Below are 26,199 nucleotides of genomic sequence, written 5' to 3'. Positions count from 1 at the left end.
TTGTTATACTGAACATATAAATATATTTATTGTGATGTAATCTTACATTACAATAAATATATTTTAATTGGAAATGGCGTGTTTCTCTTCCCTCAGTATAACAAGTCCTAGTTCACAAGAACGTCCAAAGTAGACACAAGTATAATACAGTAGAGCGTCGTTTATCCAAATCAATTGGGGACTGGGGTTGTTCGGATAACCGATTATGTATGAAAAATATATTAACCTATCCGATGCTGAAATTTTTTTCTGTTGTGTGTCGCTTTGTGTTGAATTTTTCTCCATTGCGTATCGCTTTGTGTTGAATTTTTCTCCATTGCGTGTCGCTTTGTGTTGAATTTTCGTCGATTTTAAGCCCAATGAAAATTTTTATAATACTAATCAAGGCTATTGTATTATTAAAAATTATTTCTTTATTTTGTACAAACAAAATAAATATATTGAAAAATATAAAAACAAAAAAATTATACTTTAGAAGTTAATCTAGTATCAAAAACATTCAATTCAGCACGACAATTCAACTGGAAAGCTTTCGGTTGAGTGGCTTTCGAATAAACGATGCTCTACTGTACTGTACTTATAAGTAATTAAGGACAAGAAGCACATATCAACATAGTCAACAATATTTTTCAGACTTTTTTAATTTTGTAATTTTATAAAGTGAAATAAAAAACTTGTTCTCATAAAATTATTACAAATAAATAAATAAATAAATATATATATATATATATATATAGAGAGAGAGAGAGAGAGAAAACAAAATATTTTTTTAGAAATTAAAGTTAGCTTATAACTGATGATAACAATAACAGTAATTTTGTCTAATTAATAATTTATTTTAATTATGTCATTTTTGCATTTTTGTATATAATTTCATAAATATGTTATTATATGGTATTGATGTTTACTTTTGTTATAATTACTTAATAATTTAACAGAGCAAAAGAATCAATAAAAAGTCCTGTTAGTTCTAGTAGTGTAACAGCCACCCAAGCTTCAGCTGCAGCAACAACTGCATCATCTGCTGAAAATGCAACAGAAACAACAACTGTAACTAATTTAGCTAATATACAGTTACCATCTCAGGCAGCACCAGTCTCTGCTCCTCCTGGTACTGAAAATGCAGCATCTACAACTGCTTCTACAGAACAAACAGAAGAAAAGTAAAAAATTTTATTTATTTAATGCATTGTTTAATTTTATTTTTTGTTATTAATTTGAAATTTAAAATATTTATTATAAATTGTAGATCAGAAAGTGAGGAAGATACCACAGATAATTCAAAAACAATTGTTTACAAAGATAAAAAGGAGGCAATTGAAGCTTTCAAAGATTTGTTGCGTGAGAAGGTAAATATTCATGTTATCTATATATATAATCGATCGAGATGAGTTAATAATAATAATAATAATAAAAATCAGCGCAGGGCTCAAACAGTTAGGAGTTGAAAGTTGAAATTTGGTACACAGTTAGGGTACGTCACGAGAACGCACACTAAGAAGGGATTTTTCGAAATTCCTCTCCACGGGGGGAGGCACAGGATTAAAGCTTCTATATACATTATCGAGACGTGTCCAAATGGTTAGGAGTTGAAAGTTGAAATTTGGTACATAGTTACGGTACATCACAAAAACGCACACTAAGAAGGGATTTTTCGAAATTCCTCCCCACGAGGAGAGGAACAGGATTAAGGCTTAACACTTCCATCAACAATGGAAGTGTTAAGTAACAATGGAGAACAAGAGAAAGCAACATGCAAGATTTACGGGCGCTGAAGGAAAAAAGAGAAAAAGAGTAATATGTTAGAACATATTCGATTTTCAAATTTAAACAGATTAGTTCAGTTTTTCTCGACTTTTCTTCTTTAGAACATTTGATGAAAATCGAACGATATAATCAGAACACGTCGTGAAAATCGAACAATATTAGAATATTCGATTTTCAAATTCGACCTTTCTTTAGAAATATTTAGTTTGTTGATGAAATTACTCTTTTTCTTCTGTGACTATAACATAATAATCTTAATCTTCACTATCGTTACTTTTGCCCGAGCAACGCTGGGCCTATCTGCTAGTATAAATATAATGTGATTGTGAGCTAATTATAAAATTGAAAGAAGCTTTTTATGTAAATACATTTTATTTTTTACAGTTTTCAGTTTACAATGAATTTTATTTTTAAAACTAGAAGAAAATATAATTTATGTTTGTGTTTAAATCGTCATAAAAATTTCAAAAAATTTACAAAGCAGTTTTAAATTTTGACATTATTTTCATTTTTGTTATATAAAATTGAAATTCTTGAATTTAGTAGATAACATTGTATTTTAGAAGTCTATGATTTTCATTTAATTGGTTTTAAAAATAATTATTTATTTTCAAAAAAGAAAGATGAAAGAAGTTTTACATGTAAAAATTGAATAACTGTTCAGTAAAGTTATTTATATTAAGTTATTTTTTATAAATATTATTTAATAATTTTATATTTATTAATTACATTGATGTTGATAACAATTTAGTATTAAATAAATTTGATATTACATTAGCTGCAAAAATTTTTAATGATTAATTCTGAGTTAAAATTTATTTTAACAACTCAAAAAAATACATGAAAATGTGCTTTTGTTGAATTAAGTTAAAATTTAAATTTGAAATTAAAATTAAAAGTTTTTTTCTTCTAGGAAGTGCCAAGTAATGTGAGTTGGGAACAAGCATTAAAAATGATAGTAAGTGATCCTCGTTATGGAACTCTTAAAAAGCTCAATGAAAAGAAGCAAGCTTTTAATGCCTATAAAACCCAGAAAGCCAAAGAAGAAAAGGTAATTTTTTTAAAAAATAATAAATATTAATAAATCTATTTATATGTATCAAAATATTTATTTTGTAGTATATAGACTTGTATATTCTATGAGACATTAATCATAAATTTTTAAATATCAAACAATATAATAATCATACTTTTGATCATTATGTTTACATTTGTATTTTAATAATTTTTTTATTAATTAAGTTAAAGCTCATTTTCATGCTACATAATGAAGTTAAGGGAAGCTTGAGGTTATAGTTAAATTACAATTTGGATTTAAATTATTGATATGGAAGCTTAATGCTACCTTATAGAATAATCTTTTGTTTATTGATTAGATACATTGAATCTAACAAACTAAAAGAAATTATTGTGAAATAAAAAATAACTTGTTTGCAGTTGGGAACTGAATTTTTATTAATTTTTATGCATTTTATTGAATTTCAAATATAATTACTAATATTTTCATGGTGGCTGAGCAATTAAGGTGTCAGCTTACGGTTCTGGGGACATGGAAACAACTTGATGAATTGAAAAACCTGAATAGTTTTTCAGGGTGTAGTCTGTCCTGGATATGTCAGGCCCCATCTCTTGCTACTCAGTTACTCTATGGACCTGGCCAAACCTACAATAAGCTTGATAAAAGGCCATTTTAGTGCCTATAGGGCAAAAAATGTAAAATAATTTTATTACTTATGAGAATGTCATACTTTGAACAAATATTTCTAACAAAATAAAACTAACAATTGGATTTAAATAAAAATTGGTTTCTAGACAGTAAAACTTATAATGAAAAAGAATAATTTTTATGACTTAATCCTAATACTCATATGAAGAAATGGATGATGGAACAACAAAATGATGTCACTTTTGATGGAATACAAAGTTGAAAATTTTTAACTTCTGCCTTCACAGAAAGCGAAACAGTAAAAATTAGACCAATAGGAAGGCTGTTTAGCAATGTCATCATAAGCATTATGTAGGATGATAGCATTTGAACTATGGTGGTTCGCATGGCTAAGAAGCTTTATTTACATTCTAATACATTAATATATTTCATTTATATGCTATATTACTGTTCAATTTAACATTAATGTCAAATAAATAATGTACTTAGTGCATAAAGTATTGGTGAGTGGCATAATCATAACTTGGCTGCAAAGGTATTCAATATTCCTATTGTCAAGCGATTTTGAAATATTTTTCTTATCCAAATTCTTTGCTTTTGTGCTTTTTTATTTGTGATAAAATCATAAGCAAACTTAGAAAATTTAATTGAGTAAGTAATCCCAGTTGGCACCATTTTCTGCTACTGGTGGTAGCAGTTAACATTTACAGCTGGTAGGTGGTGTGTATGATAATTTTCACACGAGTACACACGATACAGAAAGAAGATGGAGTGGCAATTGTTAGCTTACCATTTCTGTTGACAGATTCTGTCATCCATTTCTGCATGTGAGTACCAGGCTTTAGGATCAAAATCTTCCTTAATCTATCCAATTATAATTACAAATAAATTGTAAGTAATCAAGTGCACACACACACAGACGTATATGCATGTGTGTATTTGGAAAGAAAGAAAAATAGTAAATATTATGATAAAAAGAATAACAATAGAACTTTATGTTTTCTGCATAATTTTAAGAAAAGAATAAATAATTTTAGAGCTGAAGATGAAACAGATTTTTGATTATAAGACATGATATATTCTATAACAATTATTGTTGTTGATAGAACTTTATACAGCTTCCCCTGCTTTATGAATGTTCACTTTGTGCCATTTTACTTTTACAAAAGACTTATATTAGTACTATTTTTTGCTAACTGAAAAATTGTTGCTTTTAAAAAGAAGACAAAAAGCAAAAATAGTGTTTAGTGTTTATTTTGCAGCAAGTTATTTAGAGGTATTGATTGTTCTTGAAAAGTAGTTAAATGATTTTTTTCAGATTTAATCTTGAATACTTATTTTGCTTTTAATCAAATTTCAAACCAACTTAACATTTGTTTTTAAGAATATTTATTAAACTAAATGCAATTAAACATTTTTTAAATTGGAAAATAAAATTTTTATAGGAAGAACAACGATTAAGAGCCAAGAAAGCTAAAGAAGATCTTGAACATTTTCTACATGTGAATGAAAAAATGACTTCTACAACTCGATATAGGTACATTATCTTTTTTATTCTCTTCTGTTGATATTTTATTTGTATTACTTTAATAATAACTATATAATCATTTGCATAATTTATAAAATTTATGTATTTTGTAAAATTTTAAAGTAAATCTGTATCATCCAATTTAAGAGAAATTATGAAATGTAAAAATATAATTTTTTATTTGAGAAAGTTGTAGTCATTGACTCTATATATTACTTATTAAATAAATTGATCAGATGAAAAATGTATATATTTTTAATGATAAAATTTTATATAATAGAAAAGCAGATCAAATGTTTACTAATTTGGAAATTTGGAGAATAGTTCCTGAAAGAGAAAGAAAAGAATTATATGAAGATGTAATATTTTATTTGGCCAAAAAAGAAAAGGTTTGTATCAAAAATGTAATTAGTGTTTAATCATATGAATGAAATACAGTGGAACCTAGGTTTGGCAGATACGGGTTTATGATGAAGACAAAATGTCCAGTCCTGATGTATAGGACTATTTATGTAAATTTACCTTGATTTAAGTTGTCAATGGAATATTCCTATCTTTCTAACTTTTTTAAAACCTTTGTTAGGTAGACAATACAATGGATTATGTGTTTTCCATAAATATCATTTAAAAAATATTATTCTTATCTTCAGTGCGATTATTTCTTAGAATTTCTTTATATACTTAAACTTATCAAATGAAATTTTTATCATTCCATTTTTAGATAGTATGATATTCTTCATATCAAGCATTAGTAAATTGACATTAGCACTTTTTACTTGCAGAATGGAAGGTAGACATTAAGTAACTTACAGAATTACAAAAGTAGACTGAATTAAATGATTTATGTATTCTGAAAATTGGCAAACATTCTGCTTTGGAGGGTTAGACAGCATGATCAGTAATGTGCCCTGCCTACTTTGCTATGCACTCCTAACTCAGCAGTTACGTTCAAATACTTCTAACTTAAAAAATGTCATACATTCCATTCCAAATTAGTGATTGTATTTCTGTATGTCAATTAATTTCTGTCTACATTTGATTGCTCATTTTACATGTAGTGCCATCTATTGGAAAAAATTTAACAAAATAATTAAATATAATTTTAAAAAATATATATTATATTCATTGAATTATTGCAATAATGATATAGCATGAAATAAATGCGCCATCATTGCGATAGGTAGCACTTGCCTGTGTGGAGTGTAGTAGTACTTTGCCCCTGTACATCATATGTTTCCTGTTAGAAATAGAGTGATGCCAGTTATGTAAATAACTCCATTCAGGGGAAAAATTTTTTAATTGAAATAACATGACTTGTGGTACAAATCAGAAGTTCATGCATAGTTAATCTGAGCCTCTTTCTTTTACAATTTTCATGTCTGGTCTCAACTTTCATCTATCTAACTCTGTTCTCAAGATTAAGGAAGGACAGACAGTGGGAATTTATAGGTTACAATTTTTCCAATAAGTACTCTCCAGCAACCGAGTGGATAAAACCATTGAACACTAGTAGTCAATTATGGTTTGCACATAACCAACAGACTGGCCACATAGAGTTTTCTGGGTTTTCTTTGCATTAGTAACACTTAAATTGGGGCCAGCTTTACATAATAGTGTTTCTAGTATGCAACCTCCTTGGCAGATCACTCATATGTTGTTTCTGTAACCAAATAAATCAAACCAAGTCTAATAATTTTTCTGTAAATGCAATATTTATGAGGACATGCTTAACTACTAGGAAACATGGACATCTCACCCCTCCCCTGATTTTATCTTTTTTTTGTAACTCAAACCATTGCCCCAAACTGATATTGCTTAAAATGTTCTAACTTTAAGCCAAATTAATGTACAGTATGAGCAACAAGTTTAAGACACAAAGTAGAGCTTTAAGTTGTTTTCTGTGTTGATGCTTATTTTTCCTATTTATCGTCATAATGACATTGCTTCATTCAAAATTTTCTGTAGTCATAGTTGTAGTCTGTGTAATGTGCATTTTATTCACATGTTGAGTTTTATATCTTTGGTATTCTTTCTTTTCCAAAATAGGAAAAATTTTGGTATAAATTTAATTTACAACTTCAAAAGAAAAGAGAACATATTTACACTTAATCTTAAAATTACAAAATGGTAATTTGAACATTACCACTTGGGATATATTTATTACAGCCGATGAATATGCATAATCGCTGGGTAGTCTGCGTAATAACCAACAGTTTTGATTATTGTGATAAGTTATTCATGTTTTCGTAAAATCACATTAACCTGTTATTATGAATAATAACTAGCATATTCTGATTAAAGTGATAAATCTCTTTTCTGCAAGTTCGAACCTGTCTCAATTATATATGGCACCTTCCACATCTATTAAATTCAACAAGAAAGATAGACAAATAGAGAAAGTGATGAGAAAGATGGATAAGTAGAGGATAGATAGAGCTATGGAGAGCAATTTAGGGAAGAATGTTATTACTGATCAGATCAATAGTATTAAGAAAGAGAGATATGCCAGAAGTGCATTGCAGTCTCAAGCAAAATGATGAGACAAATATCTGACTGAAAGTTTCCAAGAAGCAAGATTGGAGACACTATTAAACATTGCAAGTTCTTGATTTAATAGGGGAAGGAGTGACTCCAGGAACATTTTAGGGGTCATTCTGCAGGTGGATGCTGATGGCAAGATGTATGAGATTGGCATCAAAAAGGGCCAATGGGATTAAAAGTATTTAAGGAACAAGTTTGTCATTTGTCAAGAGACCTTAGGAACTCCTCTTGTAAAATTAATGTTATTGTGTCTCTTTGGAAGTATACCAGAAAATCATCTATCACTGGTGGTTAAGGGGTACAACTGCAAGTGGAAATATCTTTTGACAAAATTTAACTGCAGATGGTATGAAATACTCTAATTTGAAATGTCATGAACAGTTTGTCACATTCCAACAAATAGGAAGTTATGATTTTGTAAATTAATAAAATATGGATTACTAATTTTATTATTTAAGAGTTTATCACCAATTTGTAACTAATGTGATTTTACAACTTTAGGGAGTTTTTTATTTAAAAGTGGTAACAAAAAATATTGTATACTTTATAATTTATCATTTCAGACAAAAGATTTGGGTTATGTAGAATAACTGGTGAAAATAATTAATTGCATGTATTTTATTACATTGACTGCAAATATTGATTATTTTGTAAAATAATCAGTGATTATGCATAGTAACCAATTTATTACATTAATTGTGACATGTTCAATGATAAAGAAATCTATGAAAGATCAATCAAGGAAGAAAGAGTAAATCAGAAAGAAGAGAGGCTTGCAGCTGTTGTCAAGAAGCATAGTATTGTTCTCAACAAATACCTCTGTGGAATTGCACACAGTTTGCAATTGTCCAAGTGATGTAAACAACTGTGCATTTGGAGTTGATTTTAATGATGGAATAATAATATAAGTTTTTGAGTTTGAGTCATTCGTAATCATTTTTAGCTGTTACTTGTTTAATTTGTTACTTTGAAATATTTTTGAATAAACTTAAATGTCACTCCTTTTGAAAAGAACTATTTTTAAGTGTTTTTACTATTTTCTTGCTGTGGTACAGTTCTGCATTATCACAGTGCAAAAAAGATGGTTTTCTTTGGCCTTTGAAAACATATCTATATTGAATGCTCGTGAGCTTTCAAACTATTTCATCAAATTGCTTGTTTCTCATTTTGCCAGATATTCCATGTAAACAACTTTCCATTTTTAAAAATTGTCAGCATGACCTTTTGAACAGAACAAACAATTTTGAATTTCCTAACAAGCAGATAATAAGGATGACAATATTGCATTGACTATATCTTATTCTCTAGGTCATAATAATGAACACATGACTCACTGTCAATAATGATTTATATGGGATAGTCATCATCTTAATGAAAGAAATTATGGGTTTTTTTATCCACTGTTCTTTTGTGATATCAGTCAATTGTTAGGATCCATCTGATGTAGAGTTTTACATAATTCAAAAACTGGATCATGTGCTGCACTCTTTCTTGACTGATGTGTACTTAGACTGCAATTTTCCTTTGCTTAATCCGGCAGTTTTCTCAAAGTAGTGCACAAACTCAAGTCTGATTCTCCTCATGCATCACAGAAATTTGTTGACTTAGTTCATTCATCTTGCTTTTATTGCAGCTTTCTGCACTTTTGAGTATTTTTTACATCCATACACCCACTACTATAAACAGCTTACAACCATCTGGGACTTTCAGTAGGTGTTCAACCTTCCAATTACTACTATGTATAGGGAAAGGAAGATGAGTTCATGCTTATACCCCGTTTGCACCGAGCATTTCAATCTAGATTGTGACCAAGGTCAGCGACTATGCCTTGGTGCGAACACCCTCGACCGTTTCAATCTCGACTGAAACGACATTCAATCGCGATTGACTGGAGAGAGTTCTTGAAACTAGATCCAGTCATAAGAGTGATCCCACAATCCCACGCGCGTGAGAAAATACAAGATGGCTACAGAACACGTGTCAGGCTATCGGCAAAGAAATAAAAAAAATGTTTGGAGAAACGATGACATCTGTCTATTATTAGATATATGGCAAGAAAAAGTATTTATTTCTAATCAAAACTTCCATTTTGTGTCTTGGTGTTTGTGACTTACCGAGTAGTTATGCCAGTTTTATCATCGCTTACAATAGCCGGGTTATTCTCAAGCGAGTTACCTGTGCGAACGGCACGACGTTTGAATAGCGGCAGTCACAATCCAGACTGTAGGTAAATCGAGATCGAAGTTAGTCGAGGATTGTGTGCGAACGTAGTATTAGACTTAAGCAATGACATAGTATAATAAACTCAGACTGAGTTTATATAGACAAGATACTCATGACTACAGAACATGTTTGTATCCCTAAACTTTATGTAATGCTGTGATAGGAGATCTTATTTATCAATCAACTTCATATATATTTTATGCCAAGAGAAAATAATGAATTTATAACATTTCTGCATAATAAAGATATTTTTTTAAATATTTAGTTGTTATTAATGAAAGTGTGATTTCATATATCATAATTATTAAAATATATTCTTGTTTTTAAATATAAGACATTTAATAATGTAAAGTTATATATTATATTATGTATTATGATAAGTAATCGAGGTTCAGTTTAATTAGCAATGCCTTACCATCCTTATTTGTAAATTTTATTTTTTACTGTCTACTTGGACAATGATTATTAGTAGGATGTTAACTGGTGTTTAATATTTGATACAAAACTGACAGTTAGATCAGAAAACAAAACTTTTATTAACTCCATGAACTTTACATCCTGTAAAGTTCATGGAGAAAGCTACTATGATAGGAATGAACCTAAGTAATTTGGCAAATGTTAAATTTATAAAAATATCTCTTATGTACAAGCAATTAGGATACGTACTTACTCTGTATTTGGTAATACTGCTGATGAGGGGTATGTCAACCCAAAACACGTATATGTATATGTGTACAGGAAAAATTACTACTGCAAGTGAATTTAATAAAAGTTTTGTTTTCTGATCTAACTGTCAGTTTTGTATCAAATATTAAACACCAGTTAATGTCCTACTAACAATCATTGTCCAATAGACAGTAAAAAATAAAAAAAGAGGTTCAGTTTACTTTAATATAAATATTTCTTTCATATAAACTATTTTTAATTTATAAACATATCAAATAAATCATTAATGTAATTTATAAATTTAAACCTTCTTTAGGAAGAAGCTAAAGCTCTGAGGAAGAGAAATATGCGAGTTTTGAGTGATGTATTAGATTCAATGACTTCAATCACATATCAGACAACATGGCAAGAAGCTCAACAGTTGTTATTAGATAATCCAACGTTTGCTGAGGATACAGATCTTTTAAGTATGAACCTAAATAGTCTCTTATATTTATTAAACTTTTATTTCAATTTCATTCAACTATGATTCAAATTTAGACATGCTTGAAATATACATTTTCACTATAAATTAGCCAAAGATTCAGAAGAAAAAACAAAGATTTATAAAATTTTATCTCTGCAGAATACAATTAATGTAATTCAACAAGCATTTTTTTACAGGAGTAAATGTATTTGGATTTATTTTTAGAAGATATTTCCTATCTTCTTAATATTGCACTTTAACTATCTTTACGGATTTGAAAATTTTCAAATTTGTAAAAATAAAAATGTCTGAATAACTAATCTGAATTAAATAAAATATATTCTGTAATAAGGTTTTTGAAAATGAGCAAAAGGTATACTTTGAGCATAGTATTTTACAGAATCTTAAAATTTTTAATTACTGTATTTACTCGCATATAAGATGAGGTTTTTATTCATTTATCACAGCTTTAAAATCCTAGGTTGTCCTATACACGTGAACGAAAGATTTTTTGCGTTTTTGCAAATAATTTTTGTGAACCATGTATTCGCATTTTTTACTGGATGCTTACTCTCTTATATTTAAAAACAAGTATTTTATCTGTATGAATCATTCTTGTATATTGTCAGGAGTAAAAATGAATAGCAATAGGAAAAGCAAAGCTTTCAAATTGAATTCCAGATTGAAATTCCATAATCACACGGGAGCCCGCTATAAGTTTTAATCCATTCCCACGTGAAAACATGATTATTTGGAAATTAGAATTCAGAGAAACTCGTTAGTATAATTGACAGAGTGGATTCGACTGTTAAGAATTGGCAAAATAAGGTTCCCGATTGTCCAGCTTTATGTGAACAAATTATGTTGTCGATTGTACAAGATTTTTCCTTAAAATTTAAAATGCTAGTAATTTTTGCGGGACAATGTGTGCATTTACGTTCATTTGATGTTTTACTTGTGATTAAACGAAATAAAATTACAAACTGTATTAATAAAACTAATTTTTTTTTATTTTCATCTGTAAAGTTGCACCTCATCCTATATGTGAGATCGTGTTATATTAGAGTAAATATGGTAATATTTATTTTTAATAATCAAATGATTTTTAATTAAAATTTTTTTTGTTGTGTAATGTTGTTTTAGTGTATTTATACAGGGTGGGCCAACGAAAACGAAACGGCAGAGTGTTTGTGTTCGTCCAAGCAAATCGCTCGGACAGGTCGATTTTATTCTCGAGGGGACATCTTATGCAATAAAGTTTTTGCGAATCTGAATATTAACTAAACAAACATTTTTTTCGAAATAAATATTTGTTTAGTTAATACAAAGTAAATGAGTTTTTAAAATTTTTTGTTGTCTGTTGTATTCAGAATCGCAAAAACTTTATTGCAAAAGATGTCCCCTCGAGAATAAAATCGACCTGTCCGAGCGATTTGCTTGGACGAACACGAACACTCTGCCATTTCGTTTTCGTTGGCCCACCCTGTATATACAAATAAAATTTCATTTATAATAATATATATCCTTTGGACATTTTTTAGCTTTCTTATTTTATTGAAATTGTATGATTAACTAGAAATTACTTGAAAACATTTGTAGGAAATTTATAATTGATTTAAATGTAAATGTACTTTTACATTCTGATTATAATTAAATTTTATTACAGTTATGTTGCTTAATATCTTTGAACTTTATTATATAATATATTTATTTATTTCTTCTTAACTTTACTGATTGAACTTACTCTCTAAAGAAATTTAAATTAAAAATAAATAATCAAAATTTTTTCATTGCAAAATATACATAGAGTTCTTCTTGAAAAATGATTAATTATTTTGGAAGAAAAATTTCTTATCATTGGACAAGATAAGTTGTGTTTATTTCAGTAAAAAATTTGCCTGAATTTAAATATTTATTAAAGTAGCTACGATAAAACTTTCCTTAATGCTCTCAGTAACGGATGTTAAGTCATGTCCCATGAAATTTTTATTGATATTTTATAATTGTTTCATTTTTAATAGCAAACATTCTGAATAGTACATGCAAATACTTTAAATTTTATGATAATGGACAGTTATTATTTAATATTATAAAAACTAAATCAAAGTCAAAAATATTTAAAAATTAAAATTTTGTTTTAATAGTTGGCTAACATTTCTTTAAAATATGTACTGTACACTAAGTCAAAAAATTAAGTTGACAGTACGTATTGATTGTGTGATGAATTTAAACTATGCTGTTAAGACTACAATACTAATAAACTTTTATTATATAATTTGCACTTTATGCTTTAGGTACATGTACATATTTACATTTTTATTTGCCATTTATAAAATATATATTTTTAGGATTTTTTAAAATTTTTACATTGCAACCAAAAAATTTTGTTGTTACCTTAAAAATGTTAAAACAAAATATTGTGCATAAATTGACCTTTTCAAATTATTATATGGTGTGTAAAATGTCATTAGAAATTGTGTAAAGTAACAATGGCTCCATGGAATCAGTTATCTGTTGGTCAGAGAATGGAGGTTGTAAAAAGTTAATGAACAATTGCAATCATTTGGTATGATATAATTAAACACAACAAGCAATTATTTATAGTGATATCATCACAATGCCAGGATTTAATCATATTTTTTAAATTTATTTAATTTAAAATATATGCTTTCTATGTCAAATTAGTAGTGTCTTGCCCCTGTACATCATACTTTTCTGTTTGCAGCAGAATTGTGTTGCCATCTCTCTAACTCTGTACAAGAAAAAATTTTTGAATTGAAATAACATGACTTCCGGTTTGCATCAATGGTTCATATATAGTTAATCAGGGCCTCCTGTCCCTAAGCTTTCCATTTCTAGTCTCAGATTTCATCCATCTAATTCCGTTTTCAATATTAAGGAAAGACGGACAACAATGGGAATTTATAGGTCTACAGTTTTTTCAAATTGCAGCCACAGTGGTGTATCCTACAGAATACTCCAAGAATGTAAATAAAACCTTTACATACCCTATGTTTCCAGGATGGCCAAAGAAAGCAAAATAATTACCAAAAACAGAAATCAAGACATTTAAAGAGCTTCCCTAAAACTGAAAGATTAGATGTAGATGCAAGTGCTAGATTTACTTTGAGGAATCCCAAGCAATTTAAATTTTAGGAAATCATAAGAAAGGCAGAAATTGAAGGAAAGATTAAACTCATTTATTATTAATACACAGTATATTACAAAGTTTATCATGTATATTACATTTTCTGCAATTTATCATTCTCAATAAACATAAGGCTTAAACCTGAAGTTTCTCTTGCTTTAATGTTGTATGCAAATAATTTTTACAAGCTTCATCGTGCTGAAAGATTTTTACCTGACTGGTTTGTTATTGATATCATTAAAAATAGTCACACAATTCTTTCCAATAATTTGGTCTACATTTTTTTCATAACTCACCAAGAAAAATTTTAAAAAAAAATAAAGGATGGTTTCCAATGGGGCCCCTTTCAGTGTAAGTCCCCAAGTGTTGCTTGTTTTTCTTCCTAGTAAATCATCCACTGTATAGATGCCATCACATATGAATGGTCTTGACAAATATCATTCCCTTACCTGTATCTTTAATTTATAAAAATTCCCTAGAAGTTGCAAAAATCAAGGATTTAAAAACTAAATTATTAGTGGATTCTTGATAAATTTTAAGTGCTTATCATACAATACATTGAATTAAAAAATTTTAATTATGAATTTCCTGTTTGTTATCTATTTTATTTTTCTCTATGTTGAAGCATATTGTGTATTGCCTATTCATATTAATATATTAAATAAATAAAGAAGTCACTGCTTGTTTCAGGAAGCCATAAACAAAAGAAATGTTTTTGGTTAAGTTCTGACATCTTCAGTTTAAAATCTCGTATATAACAGCTTAAAATAATGTAGCAGAAATACATACATTAAAACCAAATTTAAAATTAAAATTCAGAACAGTTAGAATAGAATTTTTACATAAAATTAAAATAAATACAAAAGAACTTATGAAGTAAAATAAAATTAATGAAAAATAAAAGAACTAACATAATATAAAACAAACAGAAAGAAAAAATTACTGTATGTTAAATATTTTTTTATATTGTTAAAAATAGAATTATATTAAATATTACTTTATTAATAGTACATATCCAAATTAATATTTTATTTAATGTCATTTGATTACTAATATTATTATTGCTTTAATGATGATTTCTGTTTATAATGTAACATAGTTTATATTCTCTTTGGTGTTACTATTTTTTGACTCATTAAATGTTGCTTTATATTGTATAGAAACTGTTGAAATATAACATTTGATAAATTTTATTATTTTAGATATGGATAAAGAAGATGCACTGATTGTATTTGAAGAGCATATTCGTCAATTAGAACAAGAGGAAGAAGAAGAAAAAGAAAGAGAAAGGAGGAGAGTAAGAAGACAGCAAAGAAAAAATAGAGAAGCATTTATTGTAATAATTATATTAAAAATAATATTTATGATTTTTTTCAATTCAGAATTATACAGGGTGGACCAAAAAGAATATACGTATTTCAAACTGATATATTTAATAAACTGTAAGACATACAACTATGGAACTTGGGACACATATTTATGAAACTCTCTAGTTTAGATTACAGGTGTTCAATATGTCCTCCACCAGCGACACGAACAATATCACACCGATACTCAAATTCCTGCCATACTCGACTAAGCATGTCCGGTGTCACTGATGTAATGGCAGTACGGATCCGGTTCTTTAACTCATCGAGGTTCTGTGGTAGTGGAGGAACATAGACGGTGTCCTTGATGAAACCCCACAGGAAGAAATCACACGGCGTCAAATCCGGTAACCGTGGAGGCCAGCTGAAAAGTGCTAAATCGTCAGCTCCTTGACGTCCAATCCAACGGTTCGGAAGAGTTTCATTCAGAAACTGACGAACTTGACGATTCCAGTGAGGGGGTGCCCCGTCTTGTTGAAAAATGAGGTTGTCCTTGTTCAGCCTCGGAAACAACCAGTTTTGCAACATATGAAGATACTGCGGACCGTTAACCGTGTTTCCATCAAAGAAAAAAGGGCTGTAAACAGATGAGCAGGATATAGCACAAAACACATTCACTTTAGGTGAATCTCGACAATGTTCGATTTGCGCATGTGGGTTCTGTAGTCCCCAAATTCTAACATTCTGTTTGTTCACCTTCCCACTAAGGTGAAAACATGCTTCATCACTGAACACGATCCGTTCTGAGAAATTGTTATTGTTGTCAATAACATCCTGAATCTGGCCAGTAAATTCCACACGTTTATGTTTGTCATCATTATTCAGAGCCTGTAACAGCTGTAACTTGTACGGCTTCATAACTAACCTGCGTCTCAAAACACGCCAAACTGTTGTTTTAGGCAGCTGCAATTCCCGACTGGCACGACGTGTTGATTTTGAAGGGCTACGTTGGTAAGCAGCTTGAATCCGTGCGACATTTTCTTCAGATACACGAGGGCGGCCAGGACTCTTTCCTTTACATACACAACCTGTGTCAACAAACTGACGGTACCATCTGCGAATGTTCCATCCATTCGGAGGATCAATTTGGTACCTCAACCGGAAACGTCTTTGCACTGTAATCACGGAATTACACTTCGCAAGCTCAAGAATACAAAAGCTTTTGTGCTGTGGCGTAGCCATTTTACAACAACTGTGAATACGTCATTGTAACCAAGCACAACTGACATCTGGTGGACATGGACACAAACTAGACAATGCACTCGTTCCTCCGATACCTGCAGCACACCGCTACTATCGATAGTTTACTAAATATATCAGTTTGAAATACGTATATTCTTTTTGGTCCACCCTGTATTATAATTTAATATTAATGTGAATACTGTTAATCAACCCAAAAATATGATTGCATTTTAGCACTTATTAAATCAACTTCATGAAGTTGGAAAGTTGACATCAATGTCTCTTTGGGTAGAATTATATCCTACAATTAGTGCTGATCTTCGTTTCTCTAATATGTTAGGACAACCAGGTAAATAAGTTGTTTTGATTCTTTTCTAAATAAGTAAAATATAATAATAATAAAAAACAGCTACATCTAGAATTAAATATTTTCATTATGAAATATAACAATCCAGAATTTAATTTATTCTAACAAAAAAAAAATTATATTCTCAAGTTAAATAAATTTATATAATAGATTTAAAATAGAATCATCCTATTACTAATTAAAATTATGATAAATGCAATTTATATATAATCATTTTTATAGTAGTATTTCTTATGCTTGTTAAGAAATTAATTTTTGAATAACAGCTAATTCATACCAGTATAATGCTTGTTTATGCATGCTAGAATCATATAAAATAAAACTTTACAATTCACAAATTCTTTCCATGATAAAAGTGTTGTGAAAAATATGATATACAGACTATAAAATATTAAATTTTTCAAATACCTATCAAATATTGCTAACTTAAAATAAATCTATATTCATTACTGGTATTATTATTATGAGAATAGAATTAATCATAACTATTTATTAGATTAGTGATAATAGTGTTCTTAATTTTAATAAATTATGAAAAATGTTTGTTTAGAAGGAAAAAATGATTTTTTAATCTAAAAAAGAAGTAAAAATATTTCATTTTAACATGTTAAAGAAAAGCTGGTTGTAAAATACAGGGTGTTTGGAAAGTCACTGTGCACTTATATATTTATTAACAGACATGTTTCGATATAGAATACGGAGGTAAATATGAATGACAATTATAAACAATGTTGAAAGTGACCTCCATTAGCATCAATACAGGCTTGGATCCTTCTTATTTTGTTTCTAAACACCACTATCAGTTGCTTGTTTGAATGAATGAATGCTGTTATTGCTACTTTCAAGTCATCCAATGTGCGTGGACAATCTTGATACACTGCAGATTTTGCTGCTCCCCATAGATAAAAGTCTGGTGGATTTAGATCTGATGAACGTGGGGGCCACATGTCTTTCGAAATAATACGGTCTCCAAAATATTGCTTTGATTAGATTAGAAAAGTGCACATTGACTTTCTGAACACCCTGTACATTGCTTACTTTCTTCAAATTACAATTATGAAATTTAACTTTTCAATTCATAAAAAGTTAGATTTCATGATTGGTTACATAAAAAAAATACACACCCTTTTTTAATTGCCAGTTTTTTATATGTAGACATGTAAAAATCCTATAATTAGGTCCAATCGAATATCTAATTTATTTTGTTTTTTTAAAATGGATTAAGACATCCTCAAAAATCATTGATTGTCAGAGAAGAGGAACAGAAGATGAGGATGAAATTGAACTATCAAAAATATGTTTAGTCAAGATAGAATCAAAAATAAATGAGAAGAAAATAATAGTTTTGTTTTGATAATAGCTATAATAAATTACAATACATTTTCTTCAAAATAATGACCATTTGCTATCACAAACTTTGCTAATGTCTATATTAGTGTTTCCCAATCTTCTTGGATTAGCAACATACTTTGAATTTAATAAGATTTTTGCAATACACCATAATTTCTAAAATAAATTATGATTGATTTTTAAAAATTTTGATACTACAGAAGTTAAACTTACCATGACAAAAACTCACAATATTACAAATATACTATAAAAATAAAAATATTATTTGGATCAATGCATAAAAAGCTAGGAACTAGTACTGGTCTTTAAACTGGTAAGCCATAATATTTATAGAAGTTTCTAAGAGTTGATATGCCAGCATATGCATAGACACGTGCAACTTTTGTGAGAGATGTATGCTGAGACTATAAATTTTGCAACAATTAGCACTTTAATGAATAACTTTATCTCTTTGGTCAGCTGGCATAAAAATAATGAAAGATAAATGGAATTTTAAAACAGAGCTTATTGAAAATTTTAAGAAACATTTAATATTTCCTCAACACACTTGAGGCACTCTCATAACATGCAAGTTGAGAAACACTGGTCTATATCATAACCAGAAGCAGTTTTAAAACCAGTTATCAGATAGCTTGTAGAGTGCAAAATGACACTCTTTCAGATGCACCTTTAATCTTAGAAAGCAATAAACATCAACTGGAACTAGATCTGGGGAATAGTAGCTATGGGTGCACAGTAATTCCATTTTTCTTCAGGTACTCTTGGACATTTGAAAGCTTGATGCGAGACATATGCAATGCTTGAAGTAATCATGGAGGATTTTGTGTTTGGATCCATATAAAATAACTATAGTTGGGCCAGATCATCTGTTGATTGCTGATGTTTTCATCTAATTTCCTCCTGAATCCTGATGATTAGTTTTGTATTGCACATTGTTGCTGGTCTGTCTAGTTGTGGATAATCTTCCACATCATCATCATTCACATCTCTTGTACTGCTTCATGTCTTTGACATAATGTCCTCATTGCAGATCATTTTTAGTATTTTCACTAAAAGATAACTCAAGGTTATAGCAAACTTGAATTAATTCATTGTTTATTTACACTGTTACAAATTTTGAAAGCAGCCTCTTGATCTATTACTATTAATAAGGTAGTGCTTTTATATCATGGTAAATCTGCCTAACACAATTTGTCAAAACATGTTATATGTTAAGCTATCAAATGTAGTAAGTCAAACAATCAAACAGTTGAGTTGTTAACTTACATTGTAATTCCTGTTTATTTTTGACACCATCTTGTCACCATTACACATACACAAGTGCCAGAATCAACAGGATTTGTTCATTGTAAAATTCTGTTGATTCTGGCATGTGACTACTCGAGAACATTGCCTTGATAAACATGATTGTTTAGGTAGTTCCTAACCAAAAGTCACATGGAGTTAGGTCTGGTGACTGTGATGGCCATGATGTCAGAGATAATTGGTTAATTACTCTCATATGTAAAAAATGTTGCAGTAAGGCTTGCACATTTAAGTGATATGAGGGGAGTGCATCATCTTGCATAAAAGATTGTGGTGTTCAGACAATTTTTCTACTGCATTGCTAGAATTATGAAGTTTTGGAGCATTTTATGGCACTTAATATCCAAATTCATTAGAAATATACTTAATATGCACATTAAGGGGAAACAGCACCAAATTTTGTTCTAGCAGCTGAATTTTGAAGTAAACTTTTTTCCAAAAATTGAAATCACATTAAGTATTTTTTAACTCAGTTAAACCTTCTACTGCATAAATACTGAATGCTTTTTTTAACACCCTGTATATAACCTCAAGCTATCGCTGACACATAGCTGGAAGAAAAATAGCAAACTCCAGAATTACAATGTTGTCAATAAAATAATATAAAAATGAGGCTTCTTATATTCCCTAGCTAATTACCTGATAATTAAATATTTCATACTTTATAATGTTTACAAATTTTACAATAATATAGAACTTATTTTTAAAAATAGTAATTGTTGTTGGTGTCATTGCAGTATTCATCTCCTAATAATTTCCAAACAAGTGGTGCTTTCTGAAATTTAAATCTTTTGATTTAACACTAGTAACTAAAGGACTTAAACGTTTTCTCAGTGGTAGAATTCAATTCAATATACAGTAGAGCATTGATTATCCAACCCCCAATCAACCGTCACATCGGTTAACCGACCACGTTCTAGTTGGTAAATTCAAATGTCCGTTAGTGATGTGGCGCTACAATATTTGGCTATGTCTTGGCTACTTTAATATTATTTTTGTTAAATTTTTGCGTGTTTTAGCCGGCAACACCGGCTTGACCGTGAAAGGGAGGCCAGTATTTAAACGAGGCTTAATTTTATTTAACAACACTATCCAATTGCTGTTTTTAAAATGTGTGCGAGATTTAGCGGCAAAAAACGAGTGTCAGCTGTGAAGCAAAAGAAAATTTTGGACTTCTTTTTCTAATTTATAGGCCTACTTTATGTAAAATATGTAACCCTAATATATTTTTCAATATACAGTACAGTACTGTATTTATTTTGTGCAAAATAAAGAAATAATTTTTAATGATACAATAGTGACGATTATTATTTTTTAAAAAAATTGTTAGGCTTAACATCAATGAAAATTCAACACAAAGTAGGTTACTAGTGATATACTAATATACTAATTACATGGGATATACTAATATATTATACTAATATTGTATTTTTTCATATTTTTCGATTATCCATTTTTTCAGTTATCCGACCAACCCCAGTCCCCAATTAAGTCGGATAATCGATGCTCTACTGTATTTAAGTTACTAAAATAGGATCTTATTAGTATATTTAAAACTTATTAATGTGCAGTTTTATTAATAAATATGAATTTCATACTAAAATTTATTTAATATATTATAAATTTTTCATATTTTCTTACATTGTTACATTACAAGTGTTTGCTCTAGGTTCAACTCCCTTGGATCTATTTAAATTTTTTGTGGAAGATCTTAAGGCTCGTTTCCATGATGAAAAGAGAATAATTAAAGAAATATTAAAAGTAATCAATAATTGTATTTTTATTTTAAATTAAATATACTTTTTCTTTTTTTCTTGAAAAAAATTCAATTATTTCAGGAAAGAAATTTTAGTGTTGATATAAAAACAACCTTTGAAGAGTTTGCCACTGTTGTAAGTGAAGATAAGAGATCAGGTACACTTGATGGTGGAAATGTAAAATTAACATTTAACAGTGTAAGTATAATTAAATATAAAAATATAAATATTCAATGTAGAAAAAAATTAAATAAATTTTATTATTAAATTATTAGTTACTTGAAAAAGCTGAGGCTAGAGAAAAAGAAAGATTAAAAGAAGAAGCAAGAAAGGTATATTTTCTTCAAATAATGTTAATCCAGTTTTTTCCTAATAAGACATTCAGTTCAAGAACTTAATTTTTTAACAAAATTAATTTTATTTCAGCAGTAGAAATTATTTATCATATTTGCCCAAATATGTGTCAGGAATTTTCTCTTATTTCATACTTGCAGAAGTATTTAACAATGCTCAGGTTATTGAAAGAAAGCATTGAATTGTTTCAGAAACTATGCATTTTTGTTATTTGGTGACTATAATATACATTGATTACTTGCTTCTGTTACAGTGTCAATGAATTTCATATTCTTTCTTCAATTCTTTTTTCTTACACAAATAAAATAAAATTTATTTTAGTATTTTTTCATAGATTTATATTTTACAGAAATGTTTGCAAAGATTACAAAATTTCTTTGAAATGATGATGAAAGTATCATATTTGGCCTGAATATAAGTCACCTTTTTATTTATTAATTTTCTTTGCATTAGAAAAATTTAGAAAGTTATTGAAATAATCCTTCATCACATTCATCTTCATCAGAACTTTCATTGCATCATTCCTGGTTCCTACTTAATTGCCATTATGATCTTCAACATCCTTGAACAGACATCATCCTACATTCTCTCCAAATTGTTGGAAGCACAACATTTTTTAAAGTCCTTTATGGTCATATCTCATACTCTTGAGATGGGTCAGACTTAATAAAGATTTTACTCATTATTAGCATTTACAATTTTTATAAAACCTTATCTCTACCCTCAAAATTAAGTTTTTTGTATTTTGTAATAATTAATACTATTAAAAAATTTTTTATAATATCTCATAATTGCTGGGAAATTTGTTGCTAGATTTTTTTATTTCAGTTTATTATGAATATTGATATTCTTCTGAAAATAGTGTGAGGACCATATTTGAATAATTCTTTTAGAAATTCTGAAAAAACTATTGGTTTATTTGGGAAGTGTTATTTTCTGCTTATAGAAATCACTAAAATAATTTATTTTTCTATATCAGACTAAGCACTTTTGGACTTTCTTTGTCCATTGTCTGAATATTCTACAGATGTGAACATTCAAATTGTAATCTGGTTTTTTGTTTGAACATTTAATCTGTTAGATAATACGAAGTTGGTTTGCTATTATTTGGAAAGTCTGATAATATAGTATAAATAATTTTAATAATTATTATGTTCTTTTAATAATAATTATAAGGATTTGACTAAATGTGTAGTTTCAAATTTATAAAATCATAAGATATCTGATTGTAAATAATGAAATGTTTTTGTACGTTTCAAAATACCTTTCTTTTTTTTCTAGCAAATTCTTTTTTTTAAATCAAATGAACTGTTTTCGGCTATTTTAAATGGCCTTCAGGTTAAGCATAATTAGAACATAAACTGAAGAAGACCGTTTAAGATAGCCAAAAACTTTAGTTTGTTTGATTTAGGGTACGTTCGTTAAGTCGAACGAGTTAAACGTGTTAGTAACGAATCGTTCGAAAAGTAGTTGTCTTGCTCAGTGCGCATGCTCCGTGGTAATGACGTATCGAACGAAACTCTAATGAAGCTCACGAAGGAAAGAGTTAGTTTACTTCGTTAAGAAAATGGCGCCCGACAATATTGATGTTTCTAGATCTACTCGAGTGTTTAAATTGTGAATTAAAAGGTGAAATGATTGAAATAACTGTCCGTCTGAAGCAACCTAAGAAAAATATTTTGGATAAGGCTGCTTCGATTTTAGAAACAGCCATTTAGTTATAACAAATTGTTTGAAAAGTCTAACGAAACAAGAATAACGATGACGTCATTCTCGTTTAACTCATTTGACTTAACGAACGTACCCTTAATTAAAGAATTTGCTAGAAAAAGAAAGAAAGGTATTTTGAAACTTACATACAGAAGTTCTAGCTTACAGCGCACAGAATTGAAATGTTTTTCAAAACATCTCTAGAAATTTTGTTTTAAAGCTCATTATAACTCATAAAATAGATATATATTTCTTTCCTAAACACTTAATTAGATATTATTAAAGTTACAAAAAATTATTATTATTATTATTAGGATATTTTCTAGTAATTAATTAATACCTATTAAATGTTAGTTTATTTTATTTTATTTTATTTTTTAATTATTTTAAAATCAAAATAATTAAATACAGTTTCATACAGTTTAAACATCAGAAAAATTTTTTAAATAGTTAATATTCTTATGTTTTTACACATAATATTGGCCTAAATATATGCTATCCTAACATATATTTAGGCCAATATTATAACAACTAATTTTAATTTTACTTAGTAAATATTTAATTCTCTTAACATTTAAAATTTTTATAATTTTTTGAACATTTTTCAGAGGAAAGTAAGAGATCAAGTAAATATATAAGCTTTTTATATTTAAATTACTAATTTTTTAATTTTTATTTTCTGAAATTACATGTCATTACCAATAAGACTTATTACACTTAAATATCCATCATAAATAGAAATCAAACTAAAACTTATTTTTCCATAAAAAACTTTTTTTTTGTTATATGAATCAAATCATTTAGATATAGCCTGTTTTCACAAAATATTGACATCATCACAGACTTTTTCTTACCATCAGAGTTGCAGTTTAATTTGATTTGAGGTGGAGGAATTATTAAATTAAAAAAAAAAAAAATTATGAATTATATTAAGGCATGATTATTGTTATAAGAAATAGTTTTAAATTATTGTTATTTAAAATTTAAATTACTTTATTCCCCTCAAACAATACTGTATTTTTGCAGAATGATTGGCATGCTGGTTTAAGTGAGGTTATACATCATTCTCTAGAGGGCACATTAAAAAAACCAAATGAGTTACATCACATAAAAACAAATTTGCTTTTATTCTAAACCTGTGAAATTGTTAGCATTACATCAAAAATTATGATATGTTTAATTTCTTCATTTTGTCTTCTTTGTAATGACATAAAATACTCTTGGAATTTCGAAAGTGCTTTTTTATGTGTATTTTATTGTTATTTGATTTAAAAACACAAAAATAAACATATTAAATTTAACAAATTCTCTGTAAGTTATCTCAGCATACACCTATTAACATGGGCTTTGTGTGAAATTTGATAGGAAGGTGTTATTGTTAAGGTCAAGGTAGATGATCAGTGTAGTTCACCCTGACTAACTACCACAACCACCACTACTACTACTACCAATAAGTTATTAATTGTTTTATTATCTTGTAAATGAAAACTCCCTTTCTGGTTTTAAGTCAGTCAAATTACGATATTATTTTATTTTATTCTGAAGAATGTTTTCTTTAATGTTTATTTAACAACTAGTTTTGTTAGATCTGATTAATTTTGTATTATATTTTAGTCTCAGTTTAACTGGCATGCTGATCTCCCTCAATATTGTGTGACTATGCTGGTCATTCTGTGAAAATACAGTATGATTATGAACTGATTGTTTTTAATGATTTACAGTGTGGTTGTTGTCTGCATAAATTCAATATTTCATGTAATATACATAGTGAAATAGCCATAAAAATTATTATATAGAACAGTTAATTAAAATTAAGGAGATAGTAATTCTGATAAATAAGCTAAATCAATAAAATTTTACTAAAATGTTTTTCCTAAATATGAAAAAAATTTTGAAAAATTATTTTTTTTAGATATTATGCAGTTATATTAATTGCATATCTTAAAAATTTTGCATAATAACCTTTTAAATATGACTGTTTATTTACAAAGTTATTTATAAATAATGAAATTTAGATTTATTTAAATTTATTTTTATTCAAAATCTTCAAAAATAATTATTTTTTATTTACATTATATTTTGGCAGCAAATTATTATATTAAATACATATTGAAAATGCTATTTTTATATCTGTATATTATATCACTGATAAGAGATACTGCAAAACTTTATTAAAATGAATTTCAGTTAACAAAACTCAACAGACAGCTTAGTATTCATTAAATACAGTTTTTCAATATCAACTGTCACTTATTTGTGAATGCACAGATAATGAATTTAAAATAATTTTTAAGTTGAGCAAGAAAATAAGACACAAAATAATCAAGTTACATTTATTGCCTAATAACAAGCATTCTACATGTAAATCAGAAACATATTAATTAAATATTATAATAATAATAATGGAGAAAAGTTTTATTCTTTTTACTAAACTTAAAAGATATGAGGAAAATGAATGCGCCTGATATCAGTTTCTATTTTAATAATTAGCATTGATTACTAATAAAGCATTTTTTACTTGATTACTTACTCTAAACTTTATGGTTTTTGGATATTCAGCAAATAATCATAAGTATATAAGATAAACTGTATAAATTACACACCAAGTAAATAAAATATGCACTAAATTTATGTTCATATGCAATGAAAGTATTTTGTTAGCATTTTGTTTTTATCTTCTCATTAAATTTTCTGATTAATTTATAAACTTTCAGAAATTATTTTATTCATATATAGAATTTGCAGCTTACAGACAGCAATATTTAATGTAATAAAAGCTTGAATTTTAATTTAAAATTATAT

General features: G+C 28.1%; 1 protein-coding gene across 1 annotated transcript in view; it reads left to right on the top strand.

Annotated features, from left to right (window-relative positions):
- The window catches only part of Prp40 (pre-mRNA processing factor 40), a 75,517-nt gene that overhangs the window by 38,499 nt on the left and 10,819 nt on the right, over positions 1-26,199 (top strand). The window contains exons 10-20 of the mRNA XM_067266229.1: positions 939-1,163; positions 1,250-1,349; positions 2,681-2,818; positions 4,879-4,970; positions 5,242-5,350; positions 10,708-10,858; positions 15,208-15,341; positions 16,789-16,903; positions 21,246-21,337; positions 21,415-21,531; positions 21,609-21,665. Of these exons, the coding sequence (XP_067122330.1) occupies positions 939-1,163; positions 1,250-1,349; positions 2,681-2,818; positions 4,879-4,970; positions 5,242-5,350; positions 10,708-10,858; positions 15,208-15,341; positions 16,789-16,903; positions 21,246-21,337; positions 21,415-21,531; positions 21,609-21,665 (1,330 nt within the window). The remainder of the gene's footprint in view (positions 1-938; positions 1,164-1,249; positions 1,350-2,680; positions 2,819-4,878; positions 4,971-5,241; positions 5,351-10,707; positions 10,859-15,207; positions 15,342-16,788; positions 16,904-21,245; positions 21,338-21,414; positions 21,532-21,608; positions 21,666-26,199) is intronic.

The sequence above is a fragment of the Centruroides vittatus genome, unplaced genomic scaffold, assembly GCF_030686945.1.
Source record: "Centruroides vittatus isolate TY-2023 unplaced genomic scaffold, ASM3068694v2 contig_2696, whole genome shotgun sequence".
Lineage (NCBI taxonomy): Eukaryota > Metazoa > Arthropoda > Arachnida > Scorpiones > Buthidae > Centruroides > Centruroides vittatus.
Note: the sequence above shows the minus strand (reverse complement) of the source record. Positions and strands in the feature narration are given on the sequence as shown.